The sequence below is a fragment of the Triturus cristatus genome, chromosome 5_2 (assembly GCF_964204655.1).
Source record: "Triturus cristatus chromosome 5_2, aTriCri1.1, whole genome shotgun sequence".
Taxonomy (NCBI): Eukaryota; Metazoa; Chordata; class Amphibia; order Caudata; family Salamandridae; genus Triturus; species Triturus cristatus.
Window position 1 is genome coordinate 743,421,322 of NC_140588.1, and position 18,222 is coordinate 743,439,543.

Here is an 18,222-nt window from a genome sequence, read left to right on the forward strand (position 1 = left end):
GCCGACTACCGGAATCTGAAGTTCAGCATCAGATGAGGAGGGTACGTGTTCCTTCGCAAGACTGTCTCTGGCTTCTTGAAGATTCTGCAAGACAGCACAGTGTTCATCTACGTCAAAGGGTGCGGCCGCCGCCGCCATGTCTAGACCATCAAGGTCCGGGACAAACATTCGTATGCCAAAGATCATCATGTATGGGGTCCGCCCACCCAGAGACCTTCTAGGGAGATTATTAAGTGCACGTTGCACGTCATACAAGTGGGCTAGCCAGTTTCGGACAGTACCCAAAACTCTGGCTGTCAAAGATTGCTTTAAGTCACGGTTCATTCGCTCCACTACACTATTACCCTCAGGCCGGTATGGAGACGAAAATTTGACTTGGACCCCAAAATTTCTCATGGCCTCTTTGTACGCCTTAGAGGCGAACGCCAGACCCTGATCAGAATGAAAGGTACCACATGCAAAACTCCCAACAAAGACACGCAAATCTTTTATGACAGTGCGAGAATCAGCACTCCTTTGTGGCCACACCCACAGAAAACGTGTGCACGAATCAACTGCAACCAAGTATCAGAGGTAAAAGGACCGCAGTGATCTAAATAAACGCAACCCAATGGTTTATTAGATATATACAACTGAGTTTGTGGTGGGCGCGCCGCAGTTGAAGGTTTAATCTGCTGGCAAATGTCGCAATGAAGAACATAAGCTCTGCTGTTTGTACAAACCGCACCACCAGTAACGTTGTTGTAGCAGAGATACAGTAGCCGCAAACGCCGGCATGCGCGGACGCCATGCCCTCGTGAGCCGCTAATATCAAAGAAGGTCTGCAGTCCGCGTTGGGAATCAATCTGTCACCAACGTCGTTAATCCTCACTAATGGGACTTTATCAGGACTTAAGCGATAATGGTAACTAGCAGGGAAACCTCTCGGTGGCTTCGTTCCCTGCTCCGTAGCAGCAATAGCTGCCAAGATGTCATCATCAATCTTACTTTTGGATCTTGTAACTGCTGCTACTAAATATGTTGCCACTGCTGTTTCTGCTGCCTCGTCAGCTAAGCTGTTGCTGACAGCATGGACACCAACTCGTTGGTGACCAAGAGTGTGAATTACATTCACGAGGGGCAGACGTTCTTTAAGATCTGCCACTCAAACCCAAAGCAGTTTATGCTTAATAGTGCTACCTTTGGAGTCATGGTAGTCATTCAGAGACCGAAAATGTAGATTGTCGTTGTAAGATTGAACACAATAAAAGGAGTCACTCACTATAAGTGTAGTGACTCGGGGATCAGCCAACTCCAGTGCAAGCACCAGAGCACGAAGCTCCGCCAACTGAGCGGTACAATCACCCAATGACTGCGTATGCACGACATCGGACTGGAATTCACCATGCACGAAAGTACCGACTACAATTTCTCAAGCCGCTGAATAGGCGTGCTTTGATCCAGTTGCGGGTTGCGCAGAACAGTCAGTGTATATGACACCATGGTAATCCTTGAGCGGGCGCAAGAACAGAGGAGCCGGATGAACAAATTCATACTGCAAAAACTCCTGAGTCTGAAGTGCAGCGTCAAACATAAAAGTGACGTCCGGCGAGGTCAAGGAAGTGGCCCATTGTATCCACCTTGGATGCAAAGCTTTAGAATTCGGTACACTCGCTTTTGTCACCGTCTCAAGGGCAGGATAGGGTGTTACCACCAACATGCGTTTTCCCTGCGACAGCGCTCGTTCTTTCAGAATCGCCATCTGCACTGCTGTTAGAACCTTCTCGACAGCGGAAAAACGCAGTTCAGCCGAAGTGTACAAGTGAGATTTGTAAGCAATGGGGACGGTGTCGCCCTCATTGAACGTTAAGTATGTGAAACCAACTGCGCCGGGCACTATTCTTATGACCAGGTTAGTGTGGTTATCACGTGTCAGTAAGTACTTAGAAGCAAGAAGATCAGCCTGCAATAACTGCAATATAGCTGAATGCTCTGGCAGCCAACAAGATTTGGAAAAAGTAGTTTGTACCAAGGCATATAGCGGCTTGATACGCTGGGCATAATCCGGGATGTAAGTTCGACCGAAATTCAGAAAACCCAGCAGGGATTGTAATTTCTTCAGTGAAGTAGGAGCACGGAGGCATGCGCACTTCTCTAGAAAGTGCGGAGCCAATCCTCCACCTTCAGTGTTGAGTTCGTACCCCAAGAACAACACTGTATATTCCGCAATGTGTGACTTCGCAAAGTTGAATTTGTAACCGAAGTCTGCAAACAAAACAATAATGTGATCAACGCGACGGGGATGCGGGTCCAACTCGTCACCTGTGAGATAAATGTCATCTACATACGAGTACGCATCTGGGTCTATGCCCTCTAAGAGGGAGACCACGCGAGCGGCAAAGACACCTGGGCTGTTTTTATAGCCCATTGGCAATCTTTTGAATTGTTTTTGTTTGCCACCAGAGTTGAACGCCGTCCACTCACTACTAAGAGAGGACAGGTTATGGCTGTAAAAGCCATTGGAAATGTCAAATGTGGTTTTAAACCTTTGTTCGAGGCATATGAGCTGCAGATCACACACTGAGGATAAGATCGCCATCTGGTGTTGGGCTCGGATGATTGCAGGTTGTTGTTGTCTTCGGAGAAGTCTTTGGTCACGAGGTTGGTGACTCCTCCCCTGGACAACAGTGCGCATGGGCATCCACTCCATCGGCAGATTGTTTTTTTCCGCCATTGGGTTCGGATGAACTTTTTTCCGCTCCAGCAGAAAACTTCCAGCAATCAATTTAACTCTTTAATCTTCATTTCATCGACGTCGACATCAACTCGGACCGGTTCCGGAAGCGGCTGATGGACAGGACACCCTTCAAAAAATGCCCCCAGTGTGGAGCGAAGTTCCCCCACAGTGACCACCACGAGGTTTGCAACCTCTGCCTGTCGCCGGAACACAACGAGTCCACCTGTCCAGCTTGTTCCGCTTTCCGTTCGAAGAAGACCCTCCGGGACCGAAGAGCTCGACGCCATATTATGGCCAAACCAGCTCCAGAACCGGAGGACATCTTTGCTCAAGATGTTCCCGAAGACGACACCGAAGATCTCGAGATCGTGTCCGAAGCCGACGATTCCGATGACCTCATCACTCCAGGGCAGCGTGTGAGTACCACCCCCCCTGCCCCTGCCCCATCCAAAAAAGCATTGGTCAAGACTCCGCCAGTTGGGCCCAGTCGCGACCGGAAATCCTCTTCAGAAGCCCCGCCCTCGGGCCCGGCTCCGAAGACAACTAAGCCTGTGGGTGGCTCGGGCTCGAGCAAACCTCACCTAATTGTGCCTTTAACACCCTCGGCACCCAAACACCCATTGTCGGCACCGAAACAGGCTCCAAGACCGAAATCTCCTTCGGCACAGAAACGTTCCTCGGCACCGAAGTCTCCACCGGCACCGAAACGTTCTTCAACATCGATGCCTGAAAGTCCATCGGCACCGAAACCTCAGTCGGCACCGAAACCTCAGTCGGCACCGAAACCTCAGTCGGCACCGAAACCTCAGTCGGCACCGAAACCTCAGTCGGCACCGAAACATCAGTCGGCACCGAAAAATCAGTCGACACCGAAAAATCAGTCGACACCGAAAAATCAGTCGACACCGAAAAAATCATCGGAGCCGAAAACTGCGTCCCCGCCGAAACAAGCTCATAAAGACCCGAAGCGGACGTCACAGACACCACCTTCGGAGCCAGATGATCTTTTTCGACCAGATCCTACTCAGAAGCGGATCTATATCAATCCTAAAACGGGACATGTGACTGCCATCCCATATAAAAAGCGGAAGCTGGACACTACACCTCCCCCAGCTCCCATACGGAAAAAGGACTGTGCTACTTCACCACTTCGTCCTTCCTCTCCTGTTTTACCTCCTAACCCGTCCCCCCCTCCTCCTCCTGATTCTCCTTTACCTTTACCTTTACCTTTACCATCTCCCTATCATTCACCTCCTCCACAGGATGATAATGATGACTTAGGGGGAGGGGCGGACCCTGATTTATTTGATGATCCTGTTGACCCAAACGACCCTTTTACGTTCCCAGACCCAGCACCCATGGATGACTGGTCTTATCCTATACCTGACATGCCTGACCCCACTACCTACCCTTCCAAGCCCTCCCCTCCTGATGACCACCTAGGGTACGGCCAACTTATAAATAGGGCAGCAACATTCCACGGCGTTACTATGCACACAGACGCCATTGAAGAGGACTTCCTCCTTGATACCTTTGAGCAGTCACAAAAGACTGTTCACATACTGCCCATGATCAAAGGGGTCATAAAGCATGCTACTGAAGTCTTTAAGGACCCTGTTCGAGCTAGGGTTCTCAACCCACGCATCGAAAAAAAGTACCGACCAGCCCCGCAAGACCCTGCATACATTAAGGCCCAGCTCCCTTTAGACTCACTAGTCGTATCAAATGCCAGGAAGCGCGCTAACTCACAGACAACTGGAGAAACGCCTCCCCCAGTCAAGGAGTCTAAGCTTTTAGAAGCCTCGGGCAAACGGGTCGCCGCGCAGGCGGCTAACCATTGGCGTATTGCGAATACCCAGGCCCTGTTAGCCAGGTATGATAGAGCGCATTATGACCAACTTGAGGACCTTATGCAACATCTGCCTGAACCTTTTAAGTCCCAGGCCTCTGACCTCATCCAAGAAGGCAAATTAATATCTAATGCCTCCATTAAATGCGCCTTAGATGCAGCAGACACTGCTTCTAGAGCGGTCAATACTGGCGTCTTACTCAGACGACATGCCTGGCTCCGTATTTCCGGTTTTAAACCGGAGGTTCAAACCGCAATTCTAGCTCAACCTTTCAACCAAGAGCAGCTATTTGGCCCTGCAGTGGATACTGCATTAGAAAAAATGAAAAAGGATAATGAAACTGCCAAGTCTATGGGAGCACTGCAGTCTCATCAAAACCGGGGTTCCTTTCGTCGCTCCTTTTATAGAGGAGGCTCCAAAAACACATCAACTGAGACCACGTCCACCTTTAAAAATTCTGGACAAACATCCCCTAACAGAGGTTACTTCCGGGGAGGTTATAGGGGAAACAATAACAAAGGTCGAGGACGGGGCAACAACAACAACACCCGCACCTCACCAGCCACCAAACAGTGACTTGCCACCACTCCCCCCAGACCATTCCACTCCGGTCGGGGGGCGACTCCAACAATTCCTGCCTGTCTGGACTTCCATCACCACAGACAGGTGGGTAAGACAAATTATCCAGTCTGGCTACTGCCTCGAACTCATACAATCCCCCCCCAAACATACCGCCCAAACAACGTCCAATGTCCTCGCATCATCTCTCTCTCCTCAAACAAGAAGTTCAATCCCTGTTACAAAAACATGCGATAGAACCAGTCCCCCTTCAACATCAGGGAAAAGGGGTATATTCTCTATACTTCCTCATTCCCAAAAAGGACAAAACACTAAGGCCCATACTGGATCTCAGACTACTAAACCAGTATATACATTCGGATCATTTTCACATGACCACTCTCCAACAAGTCCTCCCACTTTTACAACAGGGAGACTTCCTCGCCACATTGGACCTCAAGGACGCATACTTTCACATCCCTATGCATCCCGCTCACAGAAAATATCTACGATTTGTGGTAGATGGGCAACACTATCAATTTACAGTTCTCCCATTCGGAGTAACAACAGCACCCAGAGTGTTCACCAAGTGCCTAGCAGTCGTGGCAGCGCATCTCAGAAGACAACAGATCCATGTCTTCCCCTATCTGGACGATTGGCTCATAAAAGCCAATACATACCAAAAATGCGTTCTCCACACTCATCGCACGATTCAAACTCTCCACGATTTGGGATTCACTATCAACTACCCCAAATCCCACCTACAACCTTCCCACTTACATCAGTATCTAGGAGCAACCATAGATACATCCAAAGCCATTGCCTATCCCAGCACAGCCAGGATAGCCAGTATACAAAATCTCATCTCTCAATTTCAAACTCATCCATCTCTTCCAGCAAGAGTGTTCATGCAGCTCCTAGGCATGATGGCGTCGTGCATCTCCATAGTCCCACACGCACGACTTCAAATGCGTCCCTTACAAGAATGCTTAGCACAACAGTGGAACCAAGCTCACGGACAACTTACCGATCTGGTGTTGGTGGACAGTCGCTCACTTCGATCACTGAAATGGTGGAACACCATCAACCTGTCCAAAGGGAGACCGTTCTTAGAGCCTCTTCCACAAGTTGTGCTAACTACAGACGCATCTCTCACGGGGTGGGGAGCCCACCTCCTTCACCATACCACTCAGGGCAGATGGACCAGTCAACAAAAACTGCTCCACATCAACCACCTGGAACTCTTAGCAGTGTTCCTAGCACTAAAATCCTTTCAAATTCACCTAAAGAACAAAACTGTCCTCATACGCACAGACAACATGACGACAATGTATTATATACAGAAACAGGGAGGGACACACTCTCTCCAACTGTCCCAACTGGCACAGCAAATCTGGAGATGGGCAATTCCCCAAAACATCTACCTGTTAGCAGAACATCTCCCAGGGATCCACAACCAAGTGGCCGACCTCCTAAGTCGCCACACACAACAGATCCACGAATGGGAACTACACCCCAAGGTTCTACTCCCCTTCTTCCAAAAGTGGGGACAACCAGACATAGACCTGTTCGCCACTCCCGAAAACACAAAATGCCCAACCTTCGCCGCCAGGTTTCCACACCCACAGTCGAAGGGCAATGCCCTATGGATGAACTGGTCAGGCAGATTTGCGTACGCCTTTCCGCCTCTCCCACTAGTTCCATTTGTGGTACGCAAACTGAAACAACAGACACTAATACTAGTGGCTCCCACTTGGGCACGTCAACCGTGGTTCACCACACTTCTGGAACTATCTTTAGTTCCACATCAAAAGCTACGCCTCTCCCCGGATCTGTTAACCCAGAACCATGGAGAAATCAGACACCCAGATCCTCAAACACTGAACCTAGCGATCTGGCTCCTGAGGTCTTAGAGTTCGGTTACCTCAATCTCCCTCCAGACTGTATGAATATCATAAAAGAAGCCAGACGCCCTACTACTAGAGCGTGTTATGCCGCTAAATGGAAACGATTTGCCATTTACTGCGCTAATAATGACATACATCCATTGGATGCTTCCATCCAAAACATCATTTGCTATCTACTACACTTGCAAAGATGCAATCTAGCGTATTCCTCTATACGATTACACCTAGCAGCCTTGGCAGCCTACTTGCAAAATAGGCAACACCTGTCCCTTTTTAAGGTACCAGCCATAAAAGCGTTTATGGAAGGTCTCAAAAGGATTCTTCCCCCAAGATTGCCACCTGCCCCAGTGTGGAATCTCAATGTGGTTCTAACAAGACTCATGGGCCCCCCATTTGAACCTATGCACAAATGTGAATTGCAATTCCTAACATGGAAGGTAGCCTTCCTTATCGCAATCACTTCCCTGCGCAGAGTAAGTGAAATACAAGCCCTTACACTTGAAGAACCTTTCTTACAACTACACCGTAACAAAGTGGTTCTTAGGACAAACCCTAAATTTCTTCCAAAAGTGATTTCCCCTTTCCACCTTAACCAATCAGTAGAACTACCGGTCTTTTTCCCAAATCCAGACTCGGTAGCTGAAAGGGCCCTACATACCTTAGATGTTAAAAGAGCATTGCTTTATTACATCGACAGAACAAAACCTTTTCGAAAGACAAAACAACTCTTTGTTGCTTTCGCGCCACCACACAAAGGCAACCCGATCTCCAAATCAGGAATAGCCAGGTGGATAGTTAAATGCATCCAAATATGCTACCTCAAGGCTAAACGTACACTCACAGTTCCCCCTAGGGCGCACTCCACGCGTAAAATAGGGGCTTCTATGGCCTTCTTAGGCAATATTCCCTTAGAAGACATTTGCAAGGCAGCCACATGGTCTACCACGCATACCTTCACTAAACACTATTGTGTTGACGTGCAGGCCAAACAACAGGCCTCCGTGGGCCAGGCTGTCCTAAAAACTTTATTTCAAACTGCTGCAACAGATACAGGCGACCACCGCTAAGGGGAGCACTGCTGTATAATCTATCCTCAGTGTGTGATCTGCAGCTCATATGCCTCGAACGGAATATGCTACTTACCAGTATGCATCTGTTCTTGGCATGTAGAGCTGCAGAGTCACACACGCCCGCCCGCCTCCCCGGGACCTGTATCTGTTCCAGCATCCGTCTTACTTAGACATTACACATGGACATCCTTTCTTTCTTTTCTATATACTCCATCTTTTCCCATCATGGCGAAAAACAATCTGCCGATGGAGTGGATGCCCATGCGCACTGTTGTCCAGGGGAGGAGTCACCAACCTCGTGACCAAAGACTTCTCCGAAGACAACAACAACCTGCAATCATCCGAGCCCAACACCAGATGGCGATCTTATCCTCAGTGTGTGACTCTGCAGCTCTACATGCCAAGAACAGATGCATACTGGTAAGTAGCATATTCCTTCTCACAAGACTATCGACGAGAGCCGAACTATGGGTGTTCTGTACTGCACAGGTCCGGCATTAAGAGTTTAAGTGCCGGTAATCCAAAACTAGGTGGTACGACCCGTCAGGCTTCGTCATAGTAAATAAAGGATTATTCATAGGTGACACACATGTTTCGATTACTCCCTGATATTCCAATTGTTCAAGGATCGACGCGACGTGAGGTCTAGCTTCACGACGCATGGGATCAGGTGACTTAGTAGCACGATCGCGCAGATCAGAAGTGCGTTCACTACCTGACTGTACTGGAGAGGCAGGCCGAGACCCCTGTTTCTGTTGCTGTTTCTCCTGTTTTTTCGTCCGCCAACTTTGTTTTGGAAAATTAGGGCGTTCGTCCTTACCAGACGAATTTGCCTTTGTTCGCTGTGCTAAATCAGGATTCTTCACAGTCGGCTTAACACCTAAAGCGCTACGACCAACTTGTTTATAGGCGTTCGCGATAATTTTCGCGAATTCCCTCGGCTTGTCCTCTTCGTCCACTGCTTCTAATTTATTAAGCACCTGGAACTGCATAGCATCTCATTTGAGGTTGCCCAATATCATGGTAGCAACCACATCAAAGACTCCGACAAGCCGCATACCCAATTCAACAGCAGCCTCCGCACCATGATTCTCCTGAACACGTTTTATAACGGAGGGCAGTACCGACAGAGACGGAGTGCCAAAGCACTTCGAGTATGTCGCTGCAAAGACCTTACCCCAGTTCTCGCAATCTGCCATATCTGGGACTAAGTCTTTCGGCAAAGTAATGGTAAGGATCCTGTGTTTCTCCACAGGACTCGTATGCGGATAAACCGCTTCTAACTGGTAAAATGTCTCAGCAAGACAATAAGGGAAATCACCCCTATTTTGGGGTCGCTTGCCGACAACCGAATTAACCATAACAGGACTAATCACCACCGCGTGGTGGTCCGTCTGATGTCCCGCAACAGCAGTAGCGACCACCTGCACGTTGCGCGACACGTACTGCACCAAAGCCCTATGTACTGTAATAAGGGCTGTGTGAAGCACACGCAACTCAGCCACCGATACTTGTAGATAGCGGGGATGAGGTGTAAATCCGGCTAGTACCGGCCATGTGGCCCCTGCAATCGACAAAGGGCCCATTCTCGCCGGTACAACCGCATGGGGAAGGGCGCCATTAAACCAAATGCTATGCAGCCAGGCAGAAATAGGAATTTCCTGTGTCCTATAAGGCGTATAGTTGGCTGGTAGCTGCGTGGCAGTATAGGTGTGGAACGTATCATCGTCCTCACTCACCGCCGGCAAAGTAACCCAAGAGTAGAACAACTCAAACGGAAACAACGCATCGGCACTTACCACAAAAATCACAGCCATACCATCGTCCGGCACCCCATACTGCGCCAAGTGATGTTTCAAGGGTGCCCGGCTATGAGCCGGAATATCGACCGCCATTAGGACACAAACAGTAAATCTACAGTATATTAGTAGCACTAGGGTTCAAATGAAAAAACCTTTTTAATGATCAAGCTTGAAGGAACCTATTTAGTCAAAACACAGGTAGGTTAAACCGTCACTCCCGCTATCCGGAAACCATAGTGAGGGTGTTGTGGACTAATACAAGCACTACTAAGGCGTCTCAAATCAATTGATCAAACGTTAGGTGCGCCATGTTGCAGGGATTCTGCTTATGCGCAGAACTATGCGCAGGAACCCAGGCCCTCAGTGAATTGCGGTGTACCAAAAACCCACCTCAGAACCCAGAACCCCTTATCCGGCCAGCATCAGTGTCCCATTCGTTATCCGAGGTTTAGCTCGGCGGTCCCAATGTATAGACAACCCAGAACAAGCGACTTAGTATATTTCTCAGGAATGGTGGGAATCCGAAATACCTTTTCGTTATTTTTCTCGTACCAGTCCACAACAGAATAAACAGAGACACGGTTAAAAGTTTAAAGAGTTTATTTTATAAACCTCATGTCCTAAGATGCAGCAGTTTGGCTAACATTAGCAGACAAACGATTAAAATCAAAACCATCAGCATAGTTACAATACCATAGAAAATGAAAGGAGTAATCATACTAAAATGACAGTCGATCTAAGCCACCTTCCTTTCTCTAACACACTAATAGTATTATTAGACTAATAGAAGGTCTCTAGGCTTGAATGGGGAACCCCATACCGTAAAGATCAGCTCAGAGAGTTCACATTGCAGGATCAGCTATGCTCTGCTCCTAGGAACGCTCTTCTTCCGAATGTAATGAAAACATGTAACACTGCAATATTAAAAGCACTCGACTTTCAGGTATTTGCAGCTGCGTGCGTGTTATGGCTAAACTAGTGGGCCGATCAACCTGAACTCAACAACATGCACCGTCTAGCGACCCAGACTGTTTCTTTACACGGTGTACAGACCAAGGTTGCTGCTCACTGTTTGGGATGTTAACAACAGACAGTTCTCATGTGAAGCAAAGTCGAGTAAGCATTTCTCAATTTAATAACATGTGACTACAGTGTCGTGTGCAAAAGCAGCAAAAGCGGCAAGATGGCTTTCTAACATCTAACGCGGTTATGCTAACTTAGCATTGTACATATGTAGATAACGATCTTCACTACAGAGGAAAATGCATATTATTCCAGAAACATTTAAGACCAGAGATGCAAAGCTTTTCCAAACCAAAGAATATCTGTCTCAACTGTGTGAAAAGTGATTGTGTTTTTGACAGGCTAAATTGGTGAGGCGTCTTGTGTTCCTTTGAATGTTTTTAGTTTTTGTGCAGTGGTAGTGGCATAGTGTTGCACTCTGATAACCAGGAAAATATGCACTAGTGCAGACAGTGGGGAACTGAATCAAATATCATAAATTTTGCAAGATAGTGCTGCAGTGTACATTTCTTTCAGTGATGTATGCTCCTCCTAAAGGATTTTGCTGACATAAAGGAAATTAAGACACTATCTATTTGTCTCTAAATCCCTGCTTCTAGATTACTAACTAGATGGGTTCCATATGTTGTATTTATGTGTGGTCTGAACTGCTTTTTAGGTCTCGCCTGAGCCAGTGCTTTAGCGCTGCGCTGGCGAGAGCTATAGAAAGCGGGATTTGGAAGTGCAAACTAGTGCTTTTCAGGCCGCCAACTACAGTGCATGTGCACCGGGCGCGCGCACCATTTGTCAGCCTGCTGATCACTTTCGCGGCCGCTTTGATGTTCAGTGAGCCGCGCGGCCACTGAGAACATCAAAGCGGCCGCGAAAGTGATCACCATATGCCAGCCTTCCCTGTGTTGCTTTAGCACTCACCGCCCCTCCCCCCCCCCCCCTTCCATTTTTACCCGTGTGGCTCACTTTCTCTTTCATGGCCGCGCCGCGTTAATTTCATGGCCGCGCGGCCAATGCTTGTTTACTTTACCTCATTTCATTCCTTTTCATTCCCCGTCTGTCTGCTTTACTCCCCCTTTCGACCTGTATCTCTCTGTTTGGTTTCCTGCGCGTTCTTTGTTTCTCCGATTAAGTCATGTTTCCTTTTTAAAATATTGTGTACATTCTGCATATTATTTTGCTCTACAGAATGGCAGATCGATATAACATGCCACACTGTCTGCTGTCCAGGTTAATGTAACACTGCTGCCCCTCTACAACATTCCCAAATCCCGAACTAACTCTCGGTTTAAAAATATTTATTGTGCTGTGGCGGCACCCTGTGGCCTTTCGGTGTAGGTGTTAAGTCGCCCTGGAATTGTTCCTCCTTACATACAGCTTTGCTTGTGACTGATCCCATGCACCTCTGCTAAGTGCCCGCAGGAAATAAAACAAGCATTGGCATAGCCAATAGGTCTCGCTTTTGGGACCTTATAAGTGTTTAGTTATGCAACTGTTGCATGGCTTAACACTTATAAGGTCCCAAAGGCGAGACCTATTGGCTATGCCAATGCTTGTTTTAAGTAGCTGAGGACTGCTGGCAAAAACATTTGGAGGGGCTCCCCAGGATGATCAAAGAGGGTGTCTGCTGACCCTGTTGTTCTCACTCCATCGTGATTACTTAAAATATATGCTCCTTGAACCTCACCTCCTCCAATGTTCGTAAGCTGGAACATTTTTAATCCACATCAAAGCACATGGGAGGGTTAATCTAGTGGGTTCACATTAGCCTGTTTGCGTATGTAACTTAAAGAAACGCCACAACCGCTGGCTTTGTCATCTTTGTTTATATATGTTTTATCTTTTGATCCTATTAGGTATCAAATGTGCAGGCTCGATCTGCTGTCTTAACCTGGAGTGTACCAGTTATTTCAGAAAATGAAGACCGTTGTGTTGATAATGTAACTGAATTATTTACATATGAATTGACGTTGTCAAATAACGGCAAAAATGGAAAGTTCAAATCGGTGCACAAGTAGGTAGAGTTAATTGGCTTTTCTATTAATTACAGCAGTGCCTCACATGTTTTTTCTCTTTCTCCTTCAAATTTCCATGCATTTTAGATATCCATGCATTGCCATTTTCATAGATAAACACAGAGTGGTTATTTTAATTCGAAACAGATTGAACCTCAAACCACAGTCATTTTATGTCTTTGCTGGCTCAGAAATGTTTGATTTACCCCAGATTCTGCATCGAATACCTTTGGCCAACAAACCATTAATACAAATTTGAGGTAACAAATATACATTTGAACCTTTTGGTCCCCTTAGAGTTGGTACATGGGAAATAAGATAAAGAGCTTGTTGCTAGGACGTGACCGGAACTGGAAATGCTAAAGTGGATGATGGAGTGATCGGTCCATGTGAGGTCTCTGAGGTGGCTGTATTTGTTGCTGGAGGTGAAGATGGAGTCCAGCGTGTGTCCTGCGGTGTGTGTAGGGTTATGGTGATCTGGGTCAATCCGAGGCTGTTCACATTGTCAAGGAGTTGTGCAGTGTTATTATTGTTGATGTGGAAATTTAGGTAGCTGAGGAAGATTTAGTCCTTGGAGTGTAAGGCTAGGTGTGCAGTGAAGTCTGCAGAAACTGGAGCACAGACCCAGGGGTCAGTATGCAAGGGTGTCTGATGGTTGTCTTATCGTCAATGTGGAGCTTGATCTTCAGATGTTCCATGGGAATGGTGGTGTTGGTGCACTGTATAATCTCTTTGTACATGATGGCTGTATCGCTTCCTGACTTGTTTGTGTGGTCCAGATGAGTGATTTTATATCCATTGGTAGTGGCTGTGACATTGTCTGGGATGGATGTGGGGTTGAGCCAGGTCTTGGAGAGAAATGTGATGTCAGGTGTGAGGGTGATGATGAGGTCCTATAATTCAGTGAAATGCTTGTGTATGGAGCGCTTGTTGAGGAGTAGGCAGTGGAGTCGGTGTGTCGCTTCTGGCATGGTGTGATGAACCCTTCTCAGTCCTGGGTAGTTGTGATAAAAAGCAGGCAGGCTAAATCAAAGGAACAAGTGTAAACCATTTAGAAGTACTAAAACAACAAGTAAGTAAAAACATGACAAAATAAAAATCTGACACCAAGTTTTAAAAGTATAGTGTATTTTTAGCTTAAATAAGATACCAAAATGACAAAAGTCTGTAGGGGGAAACCAGAGGTGAATTTTCAAAGTTAAGTAAAATTACTGTAACTTAGTCTTTTAAATGGAATGAGTTGTTGCAAGGGCTGGTATCCAACGGTCTAACACGTCCGGAAGGACTCTCTTGGACTAGCCATAATGGGTTGGGGGGAAGTCAGCCCTGGGGACCATTCAGGTCCATGAGTGACACTTACCTGTCACTTTCAGTAGTCTTAAGATCCTCCATTCACGTTTATCCTTTTACCGCAATCCAACAAAGAAGTTGTCTTGATACTGGAGGTGCAAAATGCTGAGTGTTCCTGGGGCAACCCTGGTATCCATGAGCATCAGGGGTTGTCTCTGATCTCAGTTTCCTACAGTGCAGAGGGATGGGGGGGGCTGGGGTATCCAGTGCAGGCCCAGTCTCTACTGGTCTTCCGTTCCAGCGGTCTACAGCGGTTGCCTGTTGGCGCGTTCTTTCTTGCAGAGTAACTGGTGCCCACTTTGATGTTGGCATGGCTCCCACGGACGTGGGGCCACCTTGGGTAGGTCAGGACTAGGTTGCTGTGGCACAGACAGGGTACTTCAGCACCCATTTTAGTTCTTTAGTGCAGGTTCTTCCAAGTGTGTGTTCCTGGTGCTGAACAGAGTGTAGGAAGCTGGGTTTCTGTTGCAGTAACCCCCCCCCACACTTTTTGACAGATTTGTGATGCACTATGACTTGATGTGCCCTGGGTCCCTGCCAATCATGTTTCCAGGGCCATTGTTCTTTCTCAAAACTGTACCTTTGTACCCCTCAATTGGCCCTCTGAGTCCCTTGTAATAGGTACCATGGGTACCAAGGACACTGTGACCCGGTAGGGCCTCTAAGGGCTGCAGCACATATTGTGCCACCCTTAGAGGTCCTGTACCTTAACACACACACACACTGCCATTGCAGGCTGCGTGTTTTGGTGCAGAGAAAAGTGAAGAGTCGACATGGCACACATTCCTGTGTGCCATGCCTACAACCCACTGCCTATGACACCTCTCTAGCTGGGTGCATTGCATGAGCACTAAACCCTTACAGTGTGTAAGTTCATTCTTAGACAGTGTACGTGCGGTAAAGCTATAAAGAGTATATGGTCTGGAAGTTTGTCATTACGAACTCCACAGCACCATAATGGCTTTACTACTGTTGGTAGCAAACTTCTCAGCATAATAAACCCACAATGATGCCAGTGTTGGATTTATTATACAATGCACTTAAAGGGCATCTTAGAGATGCCCCCTGAAAAACTACCAGCCTCTGGTGGGTTCCCTGACTAGTAAACACCAGCCTGCTACCACGAGACATGTTTCTGGACCCCTGGGGTGGTAGCCTTCACTCCCTGAGCCCAAAACTAAGCCTTTCGTGGGCGGGGGAGTTTCAAAGGCCTTGCCCCCTTTGTAACGCGACCCCCAGCCTCACCTGCTATCAGGATCATGCCCTCTTCCTGTCTCTCCTCCTTTTCAGCGGAAAGATAGGCGGGAAAGAATTGGAACAGTTCAGCAGGTGTGCCCGTCTCTGCCAACCCCACCCCTCAGTTGGGGAAGGCGAGGTGAAGCCCACTATTCAGTGCTCGCCATCTTGCAGATGGCAGGCACTCTCCAATCAAGGTTAGGGATTGTCCCCCCCGCCCCCCTCCCACATGGGGTGAGCACACCAAGGGTGTAGTCACCCTAAGGTCAGTAGCCCGTTGGCTACTGACTTCGAGACCCCTAAAACGCCCCCTGAATACAGTATTTAGGGGGCAGCCCTGAACCACGAAGACTGATTCACCCTACCTAAGAAGAAGGATGAAAGAACGCACCCAGCAGAGGAGACTGCAGACAAGAACTGACTTGGCCCCAGCCCTACCAGTACGTCTGCAGTTTCCAGAGAGCCTTTGCCAAAAGTTGCCTTGTCCCCGAGTGCTCCAGAGTCTGAGTCCACCATGGGATGACCCCTCCAGGACTCCTCAACATCGCCTGCAGCCTCTCCACGGAGACCCATCCGAACCGCGAGTGGCCCGGTAAGGTGAAATCCGATCTCAAGACACCCCTGCATGCAGCCACCCTGCCTCCTGGAGAAGAGAACCCGAGGTGCACCTACGCCCCCGAGCCCTCCATCTTACCTGCCCCGCTGTTGGCTGCTCCCGGAAGTCTTCCTGGACTGAGCGTGCAGCATGCAACCAAAATCCAAAACTGGCAACAGGGCACCCAACGCCAAAACAGCACCCTGCACCCAGCCGCCCCTGTGCCGCTGCAGGTGCACCTATTGTGCTAACTCTGATCTCCCTTGGCCCTGAGCCTAACACCAGGAGCTTTGCTCCCACAACCCTGTGGCCTGCTCGTGAGCAGCCACCAACCGGAGACCCCCATCCCCCTTTAGATAACATTGGGCCTCAGCATTCTGCACCATGCCGCCCTAGTGCCGCTGAGGGTGCTTTGAGAGTGCATCCTCGACCCTGGGGGAACCCTGGTTCTACCCCCAAAATACCAACTCCTACAAACCAGTACTTACCTGTAAACTGACAACTTAATTTCCTCTCATAGGATTGCATTGACTGCTTTTCTTTGAAAGTTCTTCTAAGTGTGGAGTTGGATTGTATGGAAACTTGAAATACTGCAAATGTACCAAAAGTGAATTACTTACCTTTTGTCTATGAAATGTCTCGGTGTGATATCTAGGCCTATCACACTGATTAGCAAAAGTAACTTAAAAAGAAATCCAAGAAGCAACGTGATCTGTAATCTACAAAGTAACTGAAAAGTAATTCTGATGATTGACTTACCTGTAAATCAACCAACTACATTTGAACCTGCATTCAACTGTAAATTATTGCGTAAGTACTGCAAAGTATTATTTCACTCACCTACACCAGGCCTGGCTTTGTTCTAGAAATAAAATAGCGAAAAAATATATCTGAAAGACACGTTGGTGATAGATTCCTTACCTTAGAATATCCCCAGGCGTCAGACTGGATCCGCAAAGTTTTCGTCAGCAGTACCCCTGCACGATGGCAGGCGTTGTCGTACGGCTCCGCGTACGTCGCTGGCGTCGTAGCCGGCGAGAGGACGTCGTCCGCGCTACTTAGACGCGCCCATGCGCGCTGACATCAGTTCTTTCTTTTTCCGCGCAGCAGAGCAGATCCGAGAGCGAGCGGTACCCCTAGTTAAAAGTTTAACTTGGTTTCTAACAACTTCTTTTGTCGTGTACTTGTTTCCTGGTGCAATAGAGATGCCCGGGTTTAAGTCCTGTAGGGCCTGCTGCCGCAACATGTTAGTGTCGGACCCTCACGATGTGCGTCTCTTCTGCTTGGGGCACGCCCATGACCCTGAGGCGTGCCCCTTGCCGGGCCATGGTGCCAAAAGCTTTGCGGGAGCATTCCTGAAAGTTGTTGGAGGTCCGGCAATCGGTTCCGCGCCGATCTAGGTCCCGATCCCGTGGGAGGTCAAGGGACCAGTCGCGGAGCCATCAGCATCGATATGCGGGCTCTGCAGTGGGATCTGAAGTTCCAGTGGACGCAGCATCAGGGGAACCTGTCCGACAACGTTCAGATCTCAGAGGGCTCTGCATAGGACTTGCAGTGGTGGCTCACGAACCAGCGTTGGGTCAGCGGCAGATCCCTCTCCCTTCCCCAACCGAAGCACACAGTAGTGACGGATGCGTCCCTCTTGGGTTGGGGCGACCACATGGGAGAGGCGGAGATCAGAGGCCTCTGGTCTCCGGCGGAGTCCAAGCTTCATATCAACCTTTTGTAGCTCAGGGCGATCCTACTTGCACTCAAAGCATTCCTTCACTCTGTCAAGGGGAGAGTAGTGCAGGTGTTCACAGACAACACCACCGCCATGTGGTACTGCAACAGGCAAGGCGGGGTGGGATCGTGGGCCCCATGTCAGGAGGCTCTACGTCTCTGGACGTGGCTGGAACGTCAAGGCATTTCCTTGGTGGTTCAACACCTGGCAGGTTCACTGAACGCCAGAGCGGACAAACTCAGCCGACGGTGCATGTTGGATCACGAATGGCGTCTTCACTCAGAGGTGGGCAAGGTCTTTGAGCAGTGGGGAGAACCTTGGTGATATCTTCGGCACCGAAGAGAACGCGCAATGTCAGCAGTTTTGCGCGTTGGAGTTTCCAAGGC

The 18,222-nt window shown here is 48.5% G+C and overlaps 1 protein-coding gene across 1 annotated transcript in view; it reads left to right on the plus strand.

Annotated features, from left to right (window-relative positions):
• The window catches only part of LOC146829211 (fibronectin type-III domain-containing protein 3a-like), a 608,949-nt gene that overhangs the window by 119,091 nt on the left and 471,636 nt on the right, over positions 1-18,222 (plus strand). Inside the window, exon 9 of the mRNA XM_085607850.1 lies at positions 12,774-12,931. Within this exon, the coding sequence (XP_085463976.1) occupies positions 12,774-12,931 (158 nt within the window). The remainder of the gene's footprint in view (positions 1-12,773; positions 12,932-18,222) is intronic.